At 59.2% G+C, this 24,784-nt stretch overlaps 1 protein-coding gene across 1 annotated transcript; it reads left to right on the forward strand.

Annotated features, from left to right (window-relative positions):
* The first annotated feature begins 18,773 nt into the window (after positions 1-18,773).
* LOC144673948 (serine/threonine-protein kinase pim-3-like) lies at positions 18,774-24,546 on the forward strand. Its single transcript, XM_078535540.1, has 6 exons — positions 18,774-18,834; positions 20,378-20,493; positions 21,660-21,710; positions 22,084-22,450; positions 23,265-23,441; positions 24,370-24,546. The coding sequence occupies exons 1-6, from the start codon at positions 18,774-18,776 to the stop codon at positions 24,540-24,542; spliced, it is 945 nt and encodes a 314-aa protein (XP_078391666.1). The 3' UTR covers positions 24,543-24,546.
* Positions 24,547-24,784: the final 238 nt, after the last annotated feature.

The raw sequence follows: 24,784 nt of genomic DNA on the forward strand, positions 1-24,784 counted from the left end.
TTTCAAAAGCTCATGTTGGGGGGTGGGCAGGTTGAACGGGGGTGGGGGAGGTGGGGTCGGAGCCTTTGAAGGCGGAGGCGTTGGTCCAATCACAGAATGACACAGCTCAAGAGGAGGCCATTCAGCCCATCATGCATGTGCTGGCTCTTTGAAAGATCTGTCCAATTAGCCCCACACTCTAACCCCCACCCCCGACCCCACCGGCTCTTTCCCCCCCCATAACCCTGCACGTTTTTCCCCTTCCAGTATTTATCCAATTCCCCCCTTATCGATGAGAAGGAGAGAGAGAGAGAGAGGGAGACAAGGAAAGACTGACCATAGCGAAAGAAAGATGTGTGCTCCCTCAGCACTGACCCTCCGACAGTGCCGCACTCCCTCAAAACTGACCCTCCGACAGTGCGGCTCCCTCAGCACTGACCTTCCGACAGTGAGGCTCCCTCAGCACTGACCCTCCGACAGTGCGGCTCCCTCAGCACTGACCCTCCGACAGTGCGGCTCCCTCAGCACTGACCCTCCGACAGTTCGGCTCCCTCAGCACTGACCCTCCGACAGTGCCGCACTCCCTCAAAACTGACCCTCCGACAGTGCTGCTCCTTCAGCACTGACCCTCCGACAGTGCTGCACTCCCTCAGCACTGACCTTCCGACGGCGCGGCGCTCACTCGGCACTGACACTGCTACAGTGCGGCGCACCCACAGCGCTGACCCTACAACAATTCGGAGCTCCCTCTCTACTGACCCTCCGACAGTGCGGCGCTCCCTCAGCAATGACCCTCCGACAGTCCGGCTCTCCCTCAATACTGACCCTCCGACAGTGCGGCGCTCCCTTAGCGATGACTCTCCGACAGTCCGGCGTACATCAGCACTGACCCTCCGACAGTGCGGCGCACCCTCAGCACTGACCCTCCAACAGCTCGGCGCTCCCTCAGGACTGAACCTCTGACAGTGTGGCTCCCTCAGCACTGACCTTCCGACAGTGCGGCGCTATCTAAGCACTGACCCTCCGAAAGTATGGCGCTCGCCCAGTACTGACCCTCCGACAGTGTGGCGCTCCCTTAGCGATTACTCTCCGACAGTCCGGCGTACATCAGCACTGACCCTCCGACAGTGCGGAACACCCTCAGCACTGACCCTCCGACAGTGCGGCGCTCCCTCAGTACTGATCCTCCGACAGTGCGGCGCTCCCTCAGCACTGACCCTCCGACAGTGCGGAACACCCTCAGCACTGACCCTCCGACAGTGCGGCGCTCCCTCAGTCCTGACCCCCCGACAGTTTGGAGCTCCCACAGTACTGACCCTCCGACAGTGTGGTGCTCCCTCAGAACTGTCCCTCCGAGATTGCGGCGCTCCCTCAATACTGACCCCCCAACAGTTCGGAGCTCCCTCAGCACTGACACTCGGACAGCGCGGCGCTCCCTCAGCACTGACCCTCCGACATCGCGTCGCTCCCACAGCACTGACCCTCCAACAGTACGGCTCTCCCTCAGTCCTGACACCTTGACAGTCTGGAGCTCCCCCATCACTGACCCTCTGACAGTGCGTCACTCCCTCAGCACTGACCCTCCAACAGCGTGGCGCACCCTCGGCACTAACCCTCTGACAGTACAGCGCGCTCTCAGCACTGACCCTCCAACAGTGTGGAGCTCCCTCAGCACTAAAACTCCGACATCGCAGATCTCCCTCACTACTGACCCTCCGACAGTGCGGCGCTCCCTGTGCACTGACCCTCCGACAAAGCGGCGCTCCCTCAGCACTGACCCTCCCACAGCGCGGCGCTCCCTCAGCACTGACCCTCCCACAGCGCGGCGCTCCCTCAGCACTGACCCTCCGACAGTGCAGCGCTCCGTCAGCACTGACCCGCCGACAGTCCGACGCTCCCTCAGCACTGACCTTCCGACAGTGCGGCTCCCTCAGCACTGACCCTCCGACAGTGCGGCGCTTCCTCAGCACTGACCCTCCGACAGCGTGGTGCTCGCTCAGCACTGTCCCTCCGAGAGTGCGGCGCACCCTCAATTCTGACCCCCCAACAGTTCGGAGCTCCCTCAGCACTGACACTCGGACAGCGCGGCGCTCCCTCAGCACTGATCCTCTGAAGTGCGGCGCACCGTCAGCACTGACCCTCCGACAGCGTGGTGCTCCCTCAGCACTGTCCCTCCGAGAGTGCGGCGCACCCTCAATACTGACCCCCCAACATTTCGGAGCTCCTTCAGCACTGACCGTCCGACATCACGGCGCTCCCTCAGCACTGACCCTCTGAAGTGCGGCGCACCCTCAGCACTCACCCACCGACAGCGCATCCCTCACTCTGTTCTGACCCTCCCACAGTACGGCGCTACCTCAGCACTGACCCTCCGACAGTGCGTCACTCACTCAGCACTGACCTTCCGACAGTGCGGCGCTCCCTCAGAACTGAACTTCGGACAGTGCGGCTCCCTCAGCAATGACCCTCCCACAGTCCGGCACTCCTTCAGCACTGACCCTCCGACAGTTTGGCACTTCCTCAGCACTGACACTCCGACAGTGCGGCTCCCTCAGCACTGACCATCCGACAGTGTGGCACTCCCTCAGCACTGACCCTCCCAGAGCGCGGCGCTACCTCAGCACTGACCCTCCCACAGCGCGGCGCTCCCTCAGCACTGACCCTTCGACAGCGCAGCGCTCCCTCAGCACTGACCCTCCGACAGTGCGGCGCTCCCTCAGCACTGACCCCCCAACAGTCCGACGCTCCCTCAGCACTGACCTTCCGACAGTGCGGCTCCCTCAGCACTGACCCTCCGACAGTGCGGCGCTTCCTCAGCACTGACCCTCCGACAGTGCGGTGCTCGCTCAGCACTGTCCCTCCGAGAGTGCGGCGCACTCTCAATACTGACCCCCCAACATTTCGGAGCTCCCTCAGCACTGACACTCGGACAGCGCGGCGCTCCCTCAGCACTGACCCTCCGACATCGCGGCGTTCCCTCAGCACTGACCCTCTGAAGTGCGGCGCACCCTCAGCACTGACCCTCCGACAGTGCGGCGCTCCCTCAGTCCTGACACCCCGACAGTTTGGAGCTCCCTCAGTACTGACCCTCTGACAGTGCGTCGCTCCCTCAGCACTGACCCTCCGACAGCGCATCCCTCACTCTGTTCTGACCCTCCCACAGTACGGCGCTACCTCAGCACTGACCCTCCGACAGTGCGTCACTCACTCAGCACTGACCCTCCGACAGTGCGGCGCTCCCTCAGAACTGAACTTCGGACAGTGCGGCTCCCTCAGCAATGACCCTCCCACAGTCCGGCACTCCTTCAGCACTGACCCTCCGACAGTGCGGCGCGCCCTCAGCACTGACCCTCCGACAGTGCGGCGCTCCCTCAGTCCTGACCCCCCGACAGCTTGGAGCTCCCCCAGTACTGACCCTCTGACAGTGCGGCGCTCCCTCAGCAATGACCCGCCGACAGTCCGACGCTCCCTCAGCACTGACCTTCCGACAGTATGGCTCCCTCAGCACTGACCCGCCGACAGTCCGACGCTCCCTCAGCACTGACCCTCCGACAGTTTGGCACTTCCTCAGCACTGACACTCCGACAGTGCGGCTCCCTCAGCACTGACCCTCCGACAGTGCGGCGCTCCCTCAGCACTGACCATCCGACAGTGTGGCACTACCTCAGCACTGACCCTCCAGAGCGCGGCGCTACCTCAGCACTGACCCTCCCACAGCGCGGCACTCCCTCAGCACTGACCCTCCGACAGTGCAGCGCTCCCTCAGAACTGAACCTCGGACAGTGCGGCGCTCCCTCAGCACTGACCCGCCGACAGTCCGACGCTCCCTCAGCACTGACCTTCCGACAGTGTGGCTCCCTCAGCACTGACCCTCCGACAGTGCGGCGCTCCCTCAGCACTGACCCTCCGACAGTGTGGCACTCCCTCAGCACCGACCCTCCCACAGTGTGGCACTTCCTCAGCACTGACCCTCCGACAGCGTGGTGCTCGCTCAGCACTGTCCCTCCGAGAGTGCGGTGCACCTCAATACTGACCCCCCAACAGTTCGGAGCTCCCTCAGCACTGACACTCGGACAGTGCGGCGCTCCCTCAGCACTGACCCTCTGAAGTGCGGCGCACCCTCAGCACTGACCCTCCGACAGCGTGGTGCTCCCTCAGCACTGTCCCTCCGAGAGTGCGGCGCACCCTCAATACTGACCCCCCAACAGTTCGGAGCTCCCTCAGCACTGACACTCGGACAGCGCGGCGCTCCCTCAGCTCTGATCGTCCGACATCACGGCGCTCCCTCAGCACTGACCCTCTGAAGTGCGGCGCACCCTCAGCACTGACCCTCCGACAGTGCGGCACTCCCTCAGTCCTGACACCCCGACAGTTTGGAGCTCCCTCAGTCCTGACCCTCTGACAGTGCGTCGCTCCCTCAGCACTAACCCTCCGACAGTACAGCACGCTCTCAGCACTGACCCTCCGACAGTGTGGAGATCCCTCAGCACTAAAACTCCGACATCGCAGAGCTCCCTCTCCAATGACCCTCCGACAGTGCTGCGCTCCCTGTGCACTGACCCTCCGACAAAGCGGCGCTCCCTCACACTGACCCTCCGACAGCGCATCCCTCCCTCTGTACTGACCCTCCCACAGCGCGGCGCTACCTCAACACAGACCCTCCGACAGTGCTGCGCTCCCTGTGCACTGACCCTCCGACAAAGCGGCGCTCCCTCAGCACTGACCCTCCGACAGCGCATCCCTCCCTCTGCTCTGACCCTCCGACAGTGCGGCGCTACCTCAGCACTGACCCTCCGACAGTGCGTCACTCCCTCAGCACTGACCTTCCGACAGTGCGGCGTTACCTCAAAACTGACCCTCCGACAGCGCAGCGCTACCTCAGTACTGACCCTCCAACAGCGCGGCGCTCCCTCAGAACTGAACCTCTGACAGTGCGGCTCCCTCAGCACTGACCCTCCGACAGTGCGGCTCCCTCAGCACTGACCCTCCAACAGTGCAGCGTTCCCTCAGCACTGACCTTCCAACAGTGCGGCGCTCCCTCAGCACTGACCCTCCGAAAGTTCGGCACTCCCACAGCACTGACCCTCAAACTGTGCGGCACTCCCTCAGCACTGACCCTCCGACAGTGCGGCGCTATCTAAGCACTGACCATCCGAAAGTATGGGGCTCCCTCTGTACTGACCCTCCGACAGACCGGCGCTCCCTCAGCGCTGACCAACTGACAACGCGGCGCTCCCTCAGTCCTGGCCCTCCGATAGTGCGGCACTCCCTCAGCACCGACCCTCCGACAGCGCATCCCTCCCTCTGCTCTGACCCTCCCACAGTACGGCTCTACCTCAGCACTGACCCTTTCACAGCGCGGCGCTCCCTCAGCACGGACCCTCCGATAGTGCCGCACTCCCTCAGCACTGACCCTCCGACAGCGCAGCACTCCCTCAGCACTGACCCTCCCACAACGCGGCGCTACCTCAGCACTGACCCTCCCACAGTGCGGCGCTCCCTCAGCACTGACCCTCCGACAGTGCCGCACTCCCTCAGCACTGACCCTCCGACAGTGTGGCACTCCCTCAGCACTGACCCTCCCACAGTGTGGCACTTCCTCAGCACTGACCCTCCGACAGCGTGGTGCTCCCTCAGCACTGTCCCTCCGAGAGTGCGGCGCACCCTCAATACTGACCCCCCAACAGTTCGGAGCTCCCTCAGCACTGACCCTCCGACAGCGTGGTGCTCCCTCAGCACTGTCCCTCCGAGAGTGCGGTGCACCCTCAATACTGACCCCCTGACAGTTCAGAGCTCCCTCAGCACTGACACTCGCACAGCGCGGCGCTCCCTCAGCACTGACCCTCCGACATCATGGCGCTCCCTCAGCACTGACCCTCTGAAGTGCAGCGCAACCTCAGTACTGACCCTCTGACAGTGCGTCGCTCCCTCAGCACTGACCCTCCGACAGCGCGGCGCACCCTCGGCACTAACCCTCCGACAGTACAGCGCGCTCTCAGCACTGACCCTCCGACAGTGTGGAGCACCCTCAGCACTAAAACTCCGACATCGCAGAGCTCCCTCTCCAATGACCCTCCGACAGTGCTGCGCTCCCTGTGCACTGACCCTCCGACAAAGCGGCGCTCCCTCAGCACTGACCCTCCGACAGCGCATCCCTCCCTCTGTTCTGACCCTAAGACAGTGCGGCGCTACCTCAGCACTGACCCTCCGACAGTGCTGCGCTCCCTGTGCACTGACCCTCCGACAAAGCGGCGCTACCTCAGCACTGACCCTCCCACAGCGCGGCGCTACCTCAGCACTGACCCTACAACAGTGCTGCACTCCCTCAGCACTGACCTTCCGACAGTATGGCGCTCCCTCAAAACTGACCCTCCGACAGCGCAGCGCTCCCTCAGTACTGACCCTCCAACAGCGCGGCGCTTTCTCAGGACTGAACCTCTGACAGTGCGGCGCTCCGTCAGTACTGACCCTCCGATGGTGAGGAGCTCGCTCAGCACTGCCCCTCTGACGGCGCGGCGCACCCTCGGCACTGACACTGCTACAGTGCGGCGCACCCTGAGCGCTCAGCCTACAACAATTCGGAGCTCCCTCACTACTGACCCTTTGACAGTGCGGCGTTCCATCTGTACTGATGCTCCGACAGTCCGGCATACATCAGCACTGACCCTCCGTCAGTGCGGCGCTCCCTCAGGACTGAACCTCTGACAGTGCGGCTCCCTCAGCACTGACCCTCCAACAGTGCAGCGCTATCTAAGCACTGACCCTCCGAAAGTATGGCGCTCGCCAGTACTGACCCTCCGACAGACCGGCGCTCCCTCAGCGCTGACCAACTGACAACGTCGCGCTCCCTCAATCCTGACCCCCCGACAGTTTGGAGCTCCCCCAGTGTTGACCCTCAAACAGTGCGGCACTCCATCAGCACTTACCCTCCGACAGCGCAGCGCACCCTCGGCACTAACCCTCCGACAGTAGAGCGCGCACTCAGCACTGACCCTCTGACAGTGTGTCGCTCCCTCAGCACTGACCGTCCGACAGCGCGGCGCACCCTCGGCACTAACCCTCCGACATTACAGCGAGCTCTCAGCACTGACCCTCCGACAGCGCATCCCTCCCTCTGTTCTGACCCTCCCACAGTATGGCGCTACCTCAGCATTGTCCCTCCGACAGTGCGTCACTGCCTCAGCACTGACCTTCCGACACCGCGGCGCTCCCTCAGAACTGAACCTCCGAGAGTGCGGCGCACCCTCAATACTGACCCCCCAACAGTTCGGAGCTCCCTCAGCACTGACACTCCGACATCGCGGCGCTCCATCAGCACTGACCCTCTGAAGTGCAGCGCACCCTAGGCACTAACCCTCCGACAGTACAGCGCGCTCTCAGCACTGACCCTCCTACAGTGTGGAGCTCCCTCAGCACTAAAACTCCGACATCGCAGATCTCCCTCAGCACTGACCCTCCGACAGTGTTGCGCTCCCTGTGCACTGACCCTCCGACAAAGCGGCGCTCCCTCAGCACTGACCCTCCGACAGCGCCTCCCTCCCTCTGTTCTGACCCTCCCACAGTACGGCGCTACCTCAGCACTGACCCTCCGACAGTGCGTCACTCCCTCAGCACTGACCCTCCGACGGTGCAGCGCTACCGCAAAACTGGCCCTCCGACAGTGCAGCGCTCCCTCAGCACTGAGCCTCCGACAGTGCAGCGCTCCCTCAGTACTGACCCTCCAACAGCGCGGCGCACCCTCAGAACTGAACCTCTGACAGTGCGGCTCCCTCCGCACTGTCCCTCAAACTGTGCGGCACTCCCTCAGCACTGACCCTCCGACAGTGCGTCACTCCCTCAGCACCGACCCTCCGACAGTGCGGCGCTATCTAAGCACTGACCCGCCGAAAGTATGGCGCTGCCTCTGTACTGACCCTCCGACAGACCGGCGCTCCCTCAGCGCTGACCAACTGACAACGCGACGCTCCCTCAGTCCTGACCCTCCCATAGTGCGGCACTCCCTCAGCACTGACCCTCCGACAGTGCGGCGCTCCCACAGCACTGACCCTCCGACAGTGCTGCGCTCCCTGTGCACTGACCCTCCGACAAAACGGCGCTCCCTCAGCACTGACCCTCCAACAGTGCGGCACTCACTCAGCGCTGCCCCTCCGACAGTGCGGCGCTCCCTCAGCACTAACCTTCCGACAGTGCGGCGCTCCCTCAGCACTAACCCTCCGACAGTGCTGCACTCCCTGTGCAATGACCCTCCGACAAAGCAGCGCTCCCTCAGCACTGACCCTCTGACAGTGCGTCGCTCACTCAGCACTGACCCTCCGATATTGCGGCGCTCCCTCAGCACTGACCCTCCGACATTGCGGCGTTCCCTCAGCACTGACCCTCCGACAGTGCGGCGCTCCCTCAACAATGACCTTCCAACAGTGTGGTGCTCCCTCAGCACTGACCCTCCAAAAGTGCGGCACTCCCTCCGCACTGACCCTCAATCTGTGCGGCACTCCCTCAGCACTGACCCTCCGACAGTGTGTCGCTCCCTCAGCACCGACCCTCCGACAGTGCGGCGCTATCTAAGCACTGACCCTCCAAAAGTGCGGCGCTCCCTCTGTACTGTCCCTCCGACAGACCGGCGCTCCCTCAGCGCTGACCAACTGACAACGTAGCGCTCCCTCAGTCCTGACCCTCCGATAGTGCGGCGCTCCCTCAGCACTGACCCTCCGACATCGCGGCGCTCCCTCAGCTCTGACCCTCCCACAGTACGGCGCTACCTCAGCACTGACCTTCCGACAGTGCGGCGCTCCCTCAAAAATGACCCTCCGACAGCACAGCGCTAACTCACCACTGACCCTCCGACAGTGCTACGCATCCATGTGCACTGACCCTCCGACAAAGCGGCGCTCCCTCAGCACTGGCCCTCCGACAGTGCTGTGCTCCATGTGCACTGACCCTCCAACAGCGCATACCTCACTCTGTTCTGACCCTCCCACAGTATGGCGCTACCTCAGCACAGACCCTCCGACAGTGCGTCACTCCCTCAGCACTGAGCTTCCGACAGTGTGGCAATACCTCAAAACTGACCACCCGACAGCGCAGTGCTCCCTCAGTACTGACCCTCCAACAGCGCGGCACTCCCTCAGCACTGACACTCTGACAGCGCATCCCTCCCTCTTCTCTGACCCTCCGACAGTGCGGCGCTCCCTCAGCACTGACCCACCGACAGTGCTGCGCTCCCTCAGCACTGACCTTCAAACTGTGCGGCGCTCCCTCACCACTGACCCTCCGACAGCGCGGCGCTACCTCAGCACTGACCTTCAGACAGAGCGGCACTCCCTCAGCCATGACCCTCCGACAGTGCGGCGCTATCTAAGCACTGACCCTCTGAAAGTATGGCGTTCGCCCAGTACTGACCCTCCGACACACCAGTGCTCCCTCAGCGGTGACCAACTGGCAACGCGGCGCTCCCTCAGTACTGACCCCCCGACAGCTTGGAGCTCCCCCAGTGTTGACCCTCAAACAGTGCGGCACTCCCTCAGCACTGAGCCACCGACACCTCGGCGCTCCCTCAGCACTGACCCTCCGACACTGCGGCGCTCCCTCAGCACTGACCCTCCGACAGTGCTGCGCTCCCTGTGCACTGACGCTCCGACAAAGCGGCGCTCCCTCAGCACTGACCCTCCGACAGCGCATCCCTCCCTCTGTTCTGACCCTCCCACAGTACGGCGCTACATCAGCACTGACCCTCCGACAGTGCATCACTCCCTCAGCACTGACCTTCCTACAGTGCGGCGCTACCTCAAAACTGACCCTCCGACAGCGCAGCGCTCCCTCAGTACTGACCCTCCAACAGCGCGGCGCTCCCTCAGAACTGAACTTCTGACAGTGCGGCTCCCTCAGCACTGAACCTCCGACAGTGCAGCGCTCCCTCAGCACTGACCTTCCAACAGTGCGGCGCTCCCTCAGCACTGACCCACCGAAAGTGCGGCACCCCCTCATCACTGACCCTCAAACTGTGCGGTACTCCCTCAGCACTGACCCTCCGACAAAGCGGCGCTCCCTCAGCACTGACCGTCCGACAGCGCATCCCTCCCTCTGTTCTGACCCTCCCACATTACGGCGCTACCTCAGCACTGACCTTCCGACAGTGCGGCGCTCCCTCAGAACTGAACCTCTGACAGTGCGGCTCCCTCAGCGCTGACCCTCCGACAGGGCGGCGCTCCCTCAGCCCTGACCCTTTGACAGTGCGGCGCTATCTAAGCACTGACCCTCCGAAATTATGGCGCTCGCCCAGTACTGACCCTCCGACAGACCGGCGCTCCCTCAGCGCTGACCAACTGACAACGCGGTGCTCCCTCAGTCCTGACCCCCCGACAGCTTGGACCTCCCCCAGTGTTGACCCTCAAACAGTGCGGCACTCCATCAGCACTGACCCTCCGACAGCGCAGCGCACCCTCGGCACTAACCCTACGACAGTACAGCGCGCTGTCAGCACTGAGCCTCTGACAGTACAGCGCGCTCTCAGCACTGACCCTCTTACAGTGCGGCGCACCCTCGGCACTGACCCTCCGACAGTGCGGCGCTCCCTCAGCACTAAAACACCGACATCGCAGAGATCCCTCACCACTGACCCTCCGACAGTGCGGCGCTCCCTCAGCACCGACCCTTCGACAGTGCGGCGCTCCCTCAGAACTGATATCTGACAGTCCGGCGCTCCGTCAGTACTGACCCTCCGACGGTGAGGAGCTCGCTCAGCACTGACCCTCCGACGGCGCGGCGCTCCCTCGGCACTGACACTGCTACAGTGCGGTGCACCCTCAGCGCTGACCCTACAACAATTCGTAGTTCCCTCACTACTGACCCTTCTACAGTGCGGCGTTCCATCTGTACTGATGCTCCGACAGTGCGGCATACATCAGCACTGACCCTCCGACAGTGCGGCGCTCCCTCAGGACTGAACCTCTGACAGTGCGGCTCCCTCAGCACTGACCCTCCAACAGTGCGGCGCTATCTAAGCACTGACACTCCGAAAGTATGGCGCTCGCACAGAACTGACCCTCCGACAGACCGGCGCTCCCTCAGCGCTGACCAACTGACAACGCGGCGCTCCCTCAGTCCTGACCACCCGATGGTGCGGCGCACCCTCAGCACTGACCCTCCAACAGCGCGGCGCTCCCTCAGGACTGACCCTCCGACAGTGCGGCTCCCTCAGCACTGACCCTCCGACAGTTTGGAGCTCCCCCAGTGTTGACCCTCAAACAGTGCGGCACTCCATCAGCACTGACCCTCCAACAGCGCAGCGCTCCCTCGGCACTAACCCTCCGACAGTACAGCGCGCACTCAGCACTGACCCTCTGTCAGTGCGTCGCTCCCTCAGCACTGACCCTCCGACAGCGCGGCGCACCCTCGCCACTGACCCTCCGACAGTACAGCGCGCTCTCAGCACTGACCCCCCTACAGTGTGGAGCTCCCTCAGCACTAAAACTCCGACATCACAGAGCACCCTCACCACTGACCCTCCGACAGTGCTGCGCTCCCTGTGCACTGACCCTCCGACAGCGCATCCCTCCCTCTGTTCTGACCCTCCCACAGTACAACGCTACCTCAGCACTGACCTTCCGACAGTGCAGCGCTACCTCAAAACTGACCCTCCGACAGCGCAGCGCTCCCTCAGTACTGACCCTCCAACAGCGCGGCGCTCCCTCAGAACTGACCTTCCGTCAGTGCAGCTCCCTCAGCACTGACCCTCCGACAGTGCGGCACTCCCTCAGCACCGACCCTCCGACAGTGCGGCGCTATCTAAGCACTGACCCTCCAAAAGTATGGCGCTCCCTCTGTACTGACCCTCCGACAGACCGGCGCTCCCTCAGCGCTGACCAACTGACAACGCGGAGCTCCCTCAGTCCTGACCCTCCGATAGTGCGGCACTCCCTCAGCACTGACCCTCCGACAGCGCATCCCTCCCTCTGCTCTGACCCTCCCACAGAACGGCGCTACCTCAGCAGTGACCCTCCGACAGTGCGGCGCTCACACAGCACAGAGCCTCCGACAGTGCGGCTCTCCCTCAGCACTGACCCTCCGACACTGTGGCTCTCCCTCAGTACTGACCCTCCAACAGTGCGGCACTCCCTCACCACTGACTCTCCGACAGTGCGGCGATCCCTCAGCACTGAGCCTCCGACAGTGCGGCGCTCCCTCAGCACTGACCCTCCGACAGCGCATCCCTCCCTCTGTTCTGACCCTCCCACAGTATGGCGCTACCTCAGCACTGACCCTCCGACAGTGCGTCACTCCCTCAGCACAGACCTTCCTACAGTACGGCGCTACCTCAAAACGGACCCTCCGACACCGCAGCGCTCCCTTAGTACTGACCCTCCGACAGCGCGGCGCTCCCTCAGAACTGAACCTCTGACAGTGAGGCGCTCCCTCAGCACTGACCCCCCGACAGTGCGGGGCTCCCTCAGCACTGACCCACCGAAAGTGCGGCACTCCCTCAGCACTGACCCTCAAACTGTGCGGCACTCCCTCAACACTGACCCTCAAACTGTGCGGTACTCCCTCAGCACTGACCCTCCGACAGTGCGGCGCTCCCTCACCACTGACCCTCCGACAGTGCGGCGCTCCCTGTGCACTGACCCTCCGACTGTGCATCCCTCCCTCTGTTCTGACCCTCCCACAGTACGGCGCTACCTCAGCACTGGCCCTCCGACAGTGCGTCACTCCCTCAGCACTGACCTTCCGACAGTGCGGCGCTACCTCAAAACTGACCCACCGACAGCGCGGCGCTCCCTCAGCACTGACCCTCCGACAGTGCAGCGCTCCCTCAGCACTGACCCCCCGACAGTGCGGCGCTCCCTCAGCACTGACCCTCCGACAGCGCGGCGCTCCCTCAGCACTGACCCTCCGACAGCGCGGCGCTCCCTCAGCACTGACCCTCCGACAGCGCGGCGCTCCCTCAGCACTGACCCTCCGACAGTGCGGCGCTCCCTCAGCACTGACCCACCAAAAGTGCGGCGCTCCCTCAGCTCTGACCCACCAAAAGTGCGGCACTCCCTCAGCACTGACCCTCAAACTGTGCGGCACTCCCTCAACACTGACCCTCAAACTGTGCGGTACTCCCTCAGCACTGACCCTCCGACAGTGCGGCGCTCCCTCACCACTGACCCTCCGACAGTGCGGCGCTCCCTGTGCACAGACCCTCCGACTGTGCATCCCTCCCTCTGTTCTGACCCTCCCACAGTACGGCGCTCCCTCAGCACTGACCCTCCGTCAGTGCGGCGCTCCCTCAGCACTGACCCTCAAACTGTGCGGCACTCCCTCAACACTGACCCTTAAACTGTGTGGTACTCCCTCAGCACCGACCCTCCCACAGTGCGTCGCTCCCTCAGCACCGACCCTCCGACAGTGCGGCGCTTTCTAAGCACTGACCCTCCGAAAGTATGGCACTCCCTCTGTACTGACCCTCCGACAGACCGGCGCTCCCTCAGCGCTGACCAACTGACAACGCAGAGCTCCCTCAGTCCTGACCCTCCGATAGTGCAGCGCTCCCTCAGCACTGACTCTCCGACAGCGCATCTCTCCCTCTGCTCTGACCCTCCCACAGTACGGCGCTACCTCAGCACTGACCCTCCGACAGTGCGGCGCTCCCTCACCAATGACCCTCCGACAGTGCGGCGCTCCCTCAGCACTGACCCTCCGACAGTGCGGCGCTCCCTCAGCACTGACCCTCTGACAGTGTGGCGCTCCCTCAGCACTGACCCTCCGACAGTGCAGCTCTCCCTCAGCACTGACCCTCCGACAGTGCGGCGCTCCCTCAGCACTGACCCTCCGACATTGCGGCACTCCCTCAGCACTGACCCTCCATCAGTGCGGCGCTATCTAAGCACTGACACTCCGAAAGTATGGCGCCCGCCCAGTACTGACCCTCCGACAGACTGGCGCTCCCTCAGCGCTGACCAACTGACAACGCGGTGCTCCCTCAGTCCTGACCACCCGATGGTGCGGCGCACCCTCAGCACTGACCCTCCAACAGCGCGGCGCTCCCTCAGGACTGATCCTCCGACAGTGCGGCGCTATCTAAGCACTGACCCTCCGAAAGTATGGCGCTCGCCCAGTACTGACCCTCCGACAGACCGCTGCTCCCTCAGCGCTGACCAACTGACAATGCGGCGCTCCCTCAGTCCTGACCCCCCGACAGTTTGGAGCTCCCCCAGTGTTGACCCTCAAACAGTGCGGCACTCCATCAGCACTGACCCTCCGACAGCGCAGCGCACCCTCGGCACTAACCCTCCGACAGTACGGCGCGCTCTCAGCACTGACCCTCTGACAGTGCGTCGCTCCCTCAGCACTGACCCTCCGACAGTGCGGCTCTCCCTCAGCACTGACCCTCCGACAGTGCGGCGCTCCCTCAGCACTGACCGTCCGACAGTGCGGCGCTCCCTCAGCACTGACCCTCTGACAGTGCGGCGAGTGAGAGGGTGCAAAGCGATGGGGATCTAACACCATTATGATGGTTCGTGTATGCACAGGGGTGGCAGGAGCGAGGTTTTTAAGGAACTGACCGGCCCCGCTGGCCGATCAGCTGTTGTTCAGTCATTGAATCACAAATGTGTCTAATTAAATGTATATATATTTATAAGCTAAGCATGAAACCCCCTTGTGAATCACGGCACGAGACTTTCTTTAAATCGCGGTGCCGGTTAGCGAACCAACAGTCGTTACAGCATAGCAGGCCATTCGGCCCATCGAGCTGATGCCAGAGAAACTACCTGCGTATTTATGATGTTTTGTGTGTACTCAATAAAATTAAACATTGTTTCAGTCAGTGGTATATTGTGTGTGTGTGTACACGTCTCTGCAAACAGGAACAGGAGGAGGCCATTCAGCCCCTCTCGATCCTGATACACAGGAACAGGAGGAGGCCATTCAAATGCTCTATCGAGACTGTTACACAGGAACAGGAGGAGGCCATTCAGCCCCTCTTGATCCTGATACAAAGGGACCAGATGAGGCTATTCAACCGCTCTATCAAGATTGATACGCAGGAACAGGAGGAGGCCATTCAGCCCCTCTCGAGCCTGATACACAGGGACAGGATGAGGCCATTCAACTCCTCTCGAGTCTGTTACACAGGAACAGGAGGAGGCCATTCAGGCCATCTCTAGAGACCGATACACAGGAACAAGAGGAGGCCAATTCAGCCCCTCTCGAGCCTGTTACACAGGAACAAGAGGAGGCCATTCAGCCCCTTCTCGAGCCTGTTACACAGGAACAGGAGGAGGCCATTCAGCCCCTCTCTAGAGACTGTTACACAGGAACAGGAGGAGGAACATTTAGCCCCTCTCGAGTCTGTTACACAGGAACAGGAGTAGGCCATTCAGCCCATCTCTAGAGACTGTTACAAAGGAACAGGAGGAGGAACATTCAGCCCCTCTCGAGTCTGTTACACAGGAACAGGAGGAGGCCATTCAGCCCCTCTTGATCCTGATACAAAGGGACCAGATGAGGCTATTCAACCGCTCTATCAAGATTGATACGCAGGAACAGGAGGAGGCCATTCAGCCCCTCTCGAGCCTGATACACAGGGACAGGATGAGGCCATTCAACCCCTCTCGAGCCTGTTACACAGGAACAAGAGGAGGCCATTCAGCCCCTTCTCGAGCCTGTTACACAGGAACAGGAGGAGGCCATTCAGCCCCTCTCTAGAGACTGTTACACAGGAACAGGAGGAGGAACATTTAGCCCCTCTCGAGTCTGTTACACAGGAACAGGAGTAGGCCATTCAGCCCATCTCTAGAGACTGTTACACAGCAACAGGAGGAGGCCATTCAGCCCCCCTCTCGAGCCTGTTACACAGGAACAGGAGGAGGCCATTCAGCCCCCCTCTCGAGACTTTTAAACAGGAACAAGTGGCCGTCTTTGGGCCTTGAGCCTCGAAGGGCTGAATGGCCTCCTCCTGTGGATGGCCCAATATGAAACTGGGGCAAACGCTGCCACCTGCTGGTCAACAAAACCTCGACGACCTGACAGAGGCTCAACAGCAGTCGGGCAGGTTCGGTTCCAAAGCTCCGACAGTGCGGCGCTCCCTCAGCACTGACCCTCCGACAGTGCGGCGCTCCCTCAGCACTGACCCTCCGACAGTGCGGCACTCCCTCAGCACTGACCCTCCGACAGTGCGGCGCTCCCTCAGCACTGACCCTCCGACAGTGCGGAACTCCATCAGCACTGACCCTCCGACAGTGCGGCGCTCCCTCAGCACTGACCCTCCGACCGTGTGGAGTTCCCTCAGCACTGACCCTCCAACAGTGCGGCGCTCCCTCAGCACTGACCCTCCGACAGTGCGGCACTCCCTCAGCACTGACCCTCCGACAGTGCGGCGCTCCCTCAGCACTGACCCTCCGACAGTGCGGCACTCCCTGAGCACTGACCCTCCGACAGTGCGGCGCTCCCTCAGCACTGACCCTCCGACAGTGCGGCGCTCCCTCAGCACTGACACTCCGACAGTGCGTCTCTCCCTCAGGACTGACCCTCCGACAGTGTGGTGGTCCCTCAGTACTGACCCTCCGACAGTGCGGTGCTCTCTCAGCACTGACCCTCCAATAGTGCGGCACTCCCTCAGCACTGACCATCCGACACTGCAGCGCTCCCTCAGCACTGATCCTCCGACAGTGCGGCACTCCTTCAGCACTGACCCTCCGACAGCGCGGCGCTCCCTCAGCACTGACCCTCCAACAGTGATTTCCATGAGCAGCCGCAATCTCTCTCCATTCTCCCCTTAAGGACACTTCCGAGCTTTACAGACCTGGCACTTTTCAGGAGGGGGTGTTGGGTGGGGCATTGAGAGATTCCTTCCTCACTCCCACCCCCACCCCACACCTCCGCATCCTCATGCACACGGATAAGGGAAGAAGCCTGGATTTAAGGGGAAAGCAACGCACCGTCGTTCGATCGCATTGTGACGCACGCTGTGGCCAAATATCTGAGGGGGAGTTGGTGAGGTTGGGGGATGGCACCGGAGAGCCGTTGGCCATGCCAGTGCCTTGGGGAGAGCGCCAGGGGAGGCCCGAGCTTGGGTGAGGTTCTGGGGAAATTCTGGAACCAGCTGTGTCCACCCTGGTCTGTAAATCCTCGTGTATTGTGCCCAGGCCCTAGAGGGTGCCGCTGAGATCATGTTCCTGGTTCAACGTGAAACCCTTTTGTGAATGGCGGCACGAGACTGTCTTTAAATCGCGGTGTCAGTTAGTGAACCGACAGTCGTTACAGCATAGCAGGCCATTCGGCCAATCGAGCTGAAGCCAGAGAAACTATGATGTTTATTTATGATGTTTTGTGTGTACTCAATAAAATTAAACGTTGTTTCAGTCAGTGGTATATTGTGTGTGTGTGTGTACACGTCTCTGCAAATAGGAACAGGAGGAGGCCATTCAGCCCCTCTCGAGCCTGTTACACAGGAACAGTAGGAGGACATTCAGCCCCTCTCCCGAGCCTGTTACACAGGAACAGTAGGAGGCCATTCAGCCCCTCTCTCGAGCCTGTTACACAGGAACAGTAGGAGGCCATTCAGCCCCTCTCAAGACTGTTATACAGTAACAGGTCAGTCAGCCCATCTCGAGCCTGTTACACAGGAACAGGGAGAGGCCATTCAGCCACTCTCGAGCCTGTTGCACAGGAACAGGGGAAAGCAATAAGCCCCCCAAGCATGTTATACAGGAACAGGAGGAGGCCATTCAGGCCCTCTCAAGCCTGTTACACAGGAACAAGTCAGTCAGCCCCTACAGAGAGATTCAGAGAGTCAGAGAGAGCCACCGAAAGAAAGATAGAGGGAGAGACAGAGAGAGAGACAGAGAAAGACAGAGAGAGGAGAGAAACACAGAGACAGAGAGAGATAGTGACAGAGAGAGAGAGAGACTCAGAGAGAGAGAGAGACAGAGAAAGAGAGTGCGGCGCTCCATAAGACATAGGAGCAGAAATTAGGCCATTCGGCCCATCGAGTCTGCTCCGCCATTCAATCATGGCTGATCAGTTTCTCAACCCCATTCTCCCGCCTTCTCCCCATAACCTTTGAACCCCCTTACCAATCAGGAACCTATCTATCTCGGTCTTAAATACACTCAATGACCTGGCCTCCACAGCCTTCTGTGGCAATGAATTCCATAGATTCACCCACTCTCTCTGGCTAAAGAAGTTTCTCCTCATCTCTGTTCTAAGAGGTCTTTACTCTGTCTGAGGTAAAACAATGGATGGAACAGAACCTTATCTACCGACTGGGCACTTTACAGCTTCCCAGACTGAATATTGAGTTCAACCACTTTCGATCAGGAACTCTCTCCTCCATCCCCACCCCCTGTTTCCCACAAACATTTCTATATATTTTTCTTTTCCCACCTATTGCCATTATTGTTTGGAATGTGTTTCCATCCATTGGGCTATCTGTCCCTTGCATGTCTTGCTTTCTACCCTTAATGTCCCCATTAGCACATTTCTTCCCTGATATCACCACCATCAACACCTCTTTATCCTTTGGCCCGTGACATCTTTTGGTTCCCTCCACCTATCACTGGCCCTCTATCCATCTCTACCTGTCCAACCCCCTCCCCCTTAAACCAGTTTATATATTTCACTCCCTCTTCTATTTTCCCTTAGTTCTGGTCAAGAGACAGAGACACTGGACACGTGAATTGTGCTTCTCTCCCCAGGAAGGGCAAAATTCTTCCTTAAAGAAACAATTATTTTGGAAGCGATTACGAGACTATCTTTCTCTGTCCCAGAGGAATCTTTAACAGCAGCGACACCGTCCCCCCGCAGAGCCAATGCTGTCTACCAAGTTGGGGACTGAGTGCAGCCAGACACCGGCCGAGGGATCGCTCCCAGGTAGGAAATTGTTTTTTACATCGTGAGTTCCCCGAGTGTTGGCGCAGGGTCTTTCCCCCCATCTCCCACCCCCCAGAAGTTGGTGTTTGGGGGAGAGAAGGGGGAGTGAGCAGGAGTTCTCCAGAGCCAGTGGGATGCAGAGACAGAAACTGAGAGAGAGAGAGAGAGAGAGAGAGAGAGAGACAGGGACAGAGAAGGGCTGGGGCGAAGGGGGCCAGAGACGGATGGAGAGGGAGAGGGAGGTTCGGTTCGGTGATCCCATTAATTGATGATTGATTGGGTCGGAGAGGGAGAGAAAGGATGAGAGAGAAACAGGGAGAGAGAAACAGAGAGAGACAGAGATAGAGAGAGACAGAGAGAGACGGAGATAGACAGAGAGACGGAGATAGACAGAGACGGAGATAGACAGAGACGGAGATCGACAGAGACGGAGATAGACAGAGACGGAGAGAGAAAGAGAGACGGAGAGAGAAAGAAAGACAGAGAGATAGAAAGACAGAGAGAGAGAGAAAGAGAGAGAGAGAAAGAGAGAGACAGAGACAGAAAGAGAAACAGAGAGACGGAGATAGTCAGAGACGGAGATAGAGAGAGAGACGTAGAGAGAAAGAAAGACAGAGAGAGAGAAAGAAAGACAGAGAGAGAGAGAAAGAGAGAGAGAGAAAGAGAGAGACAGAGACAGAAAGAGAAACAGAGAGACAGAGATAGACAGAGACGGAGATAGACAGAGACGGAGAGAGAAAGAGGGACGGAGAGAAAGAAAGACAGAGAGAGAGAAAGAAAGACAGAGAGAGAGAGAAAGAGAGAGAGAGAAAGAGAGAGACAGAGACAGAAAGAGAAACAGAGAGACAGAGATAGACAGAGACGGAGATAGACAGAGACGGAGAGAGAAAGAGGGACGGAGAGAAAGAAAGATAGAGAGAGAGAAAGTAAGACAGAGAGAGAGACAGAGAAAGAAAGAGAGAAAGACAGAGAGAGAATGAGACACAGAAAGACAGAGATAGAGAGAATGAGACAGAGAGAGAGACAGACAGAGGGAGAGTGAGAGTGAAAAAGACAGAGAATGAAAGAAAGAGAGAGACACAGAGACAGAGAGAGAGAAAGGAAGAGAGAGGAGGGAAGAGAGAGAAAGGAAGAGAGAGAAAGAGTCAGCGAGAAAGAGACAGCGAGAGATAGAGACAGCGAGAAAGAGAGAGTGAGAGAGAAAGAAAGAGAGAGAGAGAGAGAGCTAGAGAAACAGAACGAGAGAGAGCGAGACAGCAGTGAGACACAGAAAGTGAGACACAGACACACACAAAAAAGCTGTTAGAGAGAGACGGAGAGAGAAGGGGTGACAGAATCACATGTGAGTGAGCGAGAGAGGCAATGGGCAAACTCATTAATTCTCGCTGGAGTTTCGTGGGCTGGGAAGGGTCGGGAGCCTTTGTTACTAAGAACAATTTCAGTCTGATGTGATGTTTGATTGTCTATCATAACTTTGTTAAACTGAGGCTGGGATCATTGGATGGAGTGTAATTCTATCTCTCTCTCTCTCTCTCTGTCTCACCTCCTGCAGTGAAGAAGAGAGAAAGCTTCAAGAAACTGTACAGTGTGGGCAAGAAACTGGGCAGCGGCGGCTTCGGAACAGTTTTCTCGGCTGTGAGGATCTTCGATGGAGCTCCGGTGAGAGAGGAGGGGGAAAGGAGGGTATTAATGTAATAAGCACATCGATATATAGACATACACACACCCAGTCACACACACACACTCAGACACACACAGAGACACACTCAGACACACACACACACTCAGACACAGACAGAGACACACTCAGACACACACAGAGACACACTCAGACACACACACACACCCAGACACACACACACACTCAGACACACACACACCCAGACAGACACACGCACTCAGACACACACAGAGACACACTCAGAGACACACTCAGAGACACACTCAAACACACACACACACCCAGACACACACACACACTCAGACACACACACACACGTCCCCAGACACACACAAAGACACAAACACACACAGACCCCCAGACACACAGAGACACACTCAGACACACACACACACACATCCAGACACAGAGAGACGCACTCAGACACACACACACACTCAGACACACACATGCACTCACACACACGCCCCCAGACACACACAGAGTTACACTCACACACACACTCAGACACACACACACACATTCAGACACAAACACACGCACACACACTCAGACACACAGAGAGACACGCACACACTCAGACACACACACACACACACACGCTCCCAGACACACAGACACACACACACGCCCCCAGACACACACACTCAGACACACACACACTCAGACACAAACACACACAGACACTCAGACGCAAAAACATTCACACAGACACACAGACACAAAAACATTCACACAGACACTCACTCACACAAACATGCACATAGACACATTCACTCACACACACAGAGATCCTCACAGTCATGTACAGCCAAACACGCACACACACAAACACACACTCAGACACACCCACAGGCATACACAGAGACACACTGCCATCTAGAAGCTTCCGTTTTTAGTGCAATAAATTGTAAAACGCGAGCACAACATTACAACATTCCGGGGGTCGCGGGGGGAGTGAAGAGCCAAAATAATTTCCAGGGATCAATGTTTACACCTGCAGGTGTTGCTGACGTTTCTATAGGGGGGAGGGAGACAAGGTGTGTGTTAACTCAGTATGAAACTTCACTTAAAATATATCAATATGGATGTAGTGTTTAAAGTCAGCTCATTTGAATGAATTGGGATCCTGTTTCTGTGCCAGGTGGCGGTTAAACACGTGCCCAGGAAGAAAGTGGTGGATTGGGGTCGTCTGGTGAGTTTAAAATGATTTCAATAAGACTTGTGAACCTGTCTCTGTCTAAGTGTGTGCGAGTGTGCATCTGAGTGTGTGCAAAGTGTGCGTCTGAGTGTGCGCGAGTGTGACTGAGTCTAAGAATGTTTGAGAGTGTGTGTGAGTGTGTCTGAGTGTGTGTGTGAGTAACTCTGAATGTGAGTGTGTGTGTGAGTGTGTCTGAGTGTGTGTTTCCCCCCCAAACCAAACTCTTCCCACCCCCTACCCACCCCCAACTCCATCTCCCTCCCAAACCAGACTCTTCCCACCCCCAACTCCAGCTATTTCTCTTTGCGAACGTGTTCCCTTCTGCCCATGTTCTGAATCCTGCCATCCTTGTGCCCTCTGCTTGCAGAATGACCGCCCCGTGCCCATGGAGATCATCCTGATGCGGAAGGTGTCTTTGCCGGAGCACCGAGGCGTGATTCGCCTGCTGGATTGGTTCTCCAGGCCGGCCGGCTTCCTGCTGGTGATGGAGCGCCCGCCCAGCGCCAAGGACCTCTTCGACCTCATCACCGAGCAGGGCCCACTGGGCGAGGATCGCGCCCGCTCCTTCTTCCGCCAGGCGGTGGAGGCAGTGCAGCACTGCCATGCCTGTGGGGTCACGCACCGGGACATCAAGGACGAGAACCTCCTGGTCGACCTGCACACTGACGAGCTCAAGCTCATCGACTTCGGTTCGGCAGCCCTGCTGCGCGACACCGCCTACACCGATGTCAGTGGTGAGTACCCCTGCCCGGACACTCCCTGGGGGCATCCCAGAAGCAGCTGGGGGCACAGCGGCTCCTCCTTTCTCTCTCTGACACCTGGGATCCCAGACATGTTGCACAGATGCCAATTCCCTCCCACAGTATGGCACATCACAGACCCTCCGACAGTGCGGCGCTCCCTCAGCACTGAACCTCCGACAATGCGGAGCTCCCTCAGCACTGACCCTCCGACAGTACGGAGCTCCCTCAGCACTGACCCTCCGACAGTGCGGCGCTCCCTCAGCACCGACCGTCCGACAGTGCGGCACTCCCTCAGCACTGACCCTCCGACAGTGCGGCACTCCCTCAGCACTGACCCTCCGACAGTGCGGAGCTCCCTCAGCACTGACCCTCCGACAGTGCGGCTCAGCACTGATCCTCCGACAGTGCGGCTCAGCACTGACCCTCCGACAGCGCGATGCTCCCTCAGCACTGACCCTCCGACAGTGCGGCACTCCCTAAGCACTTACCCTCCAACAGTGCAGCGCTCCCTCAGCACTGAACCTCCGACAGTGCGGCGCTCCCTCAGCACTGACCCTCCGACAGTGCGTCGCTCCCTCAGCACTGACCCTCCGACAGTGTGCCGCTCCCTCGGCACTGACCCTCCGACAGGGGGATAGGGCAGGGGGGGCGAGGGTCAGGCGTGGGTATTTTGGGGGCATCAGGGCATTAAAACCCCAAAGCAATGCTGGGTGGGGTAAATAGTCTCACAGTGAATGTTGTCTGGTTTTAATCTTGTCTCTCTCTCTCTCTCCTATTTCCATCTCTTTCTGATGTAAATGCTCAGGCACCAGAGTGTACAGCCCGCCAGAGTACATCAGTGAAAGGCGCTACCATGCCCGCTCCGCTACTGTCTGGTCCCTCGGGGTCTTGCTCTACGTCATGGTCTGTGGTGACATCCCCTTCGAGCGAGACGTGGAGATCCTGGCTGGCGAGATCCAGCTGCCCTCCGGCATTTCCAAGGGTAAGTGGCACAGGGGGTGGAGAGAGGGGATTTTAGTTTTAAAGCATCCTTCACTGTCTCTCCTTTCCATAAGATCTCAAGAAATGGGGGCAGGAGGAGGCCATTCAGCCCCTCAAACCTGCTCCCCCATTCAATACGATTGCGTATGATCCCATTGTTCCTCAACTACACTTTCCTGTCCGTCCCCCTCATAACCCTCGACTCCCCTCGTCGATCAGAAATCTGTCTCACTCGGCCTTGAATATATTCAGTGACCCGACCCCCACTGCTCTCTGGGGGGGGAGAGAATTCCACAGACTGACCACCCTCTGAGAGAAGAAATTCCTCCTCATCTCCGTCTTCAAAGGGATATCCCTCATTCGGAAACTGTGCCCCCCTCCTCGTTCTAGATTCACCCCCACGAGGTGGGGAAACATCCCCTCAGCATCCACCCTGTCAAACCCCCTCCCCTCAGAATCTGATATGTTTCAATAAGATCACCTCTCATTCTTCTAAACTCCAATGGGTAGAGGCCCAACCTGCTCAACCTTTCCTCATCAGACAAACCCCCTTCGTCCCAGGAATCGGCCGAGTGAACCTTCTCTGAACGGCTTCCGATGCGAGTCTGTCCCTCCTGAAGTAAGGGGACCAGAACTGTCCACAGTGCCCCAGGAGCGTCCTCACCAACGCCCTGTCCAGTTGTAGCAAGACTTCCCCACTTTTATACTCCATCCCCCCCCCTCGCAATAAAGGACAACTTTCCATTTGTCTTCCTCATCACTCGCTGCATCTGCATACCAACTTTTTGAGATTCATGTCCCAGGACACCCAGATCCCTCTGCACCGCCGCCTTCTCCAGTCTCCCTCTCTCTTTCTCACATTCATTTCTTCCCCGCGATGCAATTTTTAATGGACCATCTTGTGCTTCCTTCCCCCCTTCCCCCTGCAGAGTGCGAGGAGCTGATACGATGGTGCCTCTCCATGCAACTCTCCAAACGCCCCACCCTCCACCAGATATTGTACCACCCGTGGGTGCAGCGGGACATCACCAGACCGAAAGCCGTGGGCCTCTGGAGCCCGGGGGGAGACTCCGACTGTAGCGCCAGCCAGGAGAGACTGTAGGGAGCAGACAGACCGGGCATGGACACACTCTGTTGCTGGTCACCGTATTGAAGGAGGAGGAACTTTCAGGACTGATGGGGACCTCGCCTGATCGCTCCGTCAGCAGTGGCTGGCTGCTCAGTGAACATTGGCCCCAGGGCCGGAGAGAACTCGAACTGCACACCCCTTGTTCATGTCCCTCGTTCATCCTGAAAGACGACTCCGGCAGTGCAGATCTCCCTCAGTACTGACCATCCAACAGC

Source organism: Cetorhinus maximus, unplaced genomic scaffold, assembly GCF_964194155.1.
Source record: "Cetorhinus maximus unplaced genomic scaffold, sCetMax3.hap1.1 HAP1_SCAFFOLD_519, whole genome shotgun sequence".
NCBI lineage: Eukaryota > Metazoa > Chordata > Chondrichthyes > Lamniformes > Cetorhinidae > Cetorhinus > Cetorhinus maximus.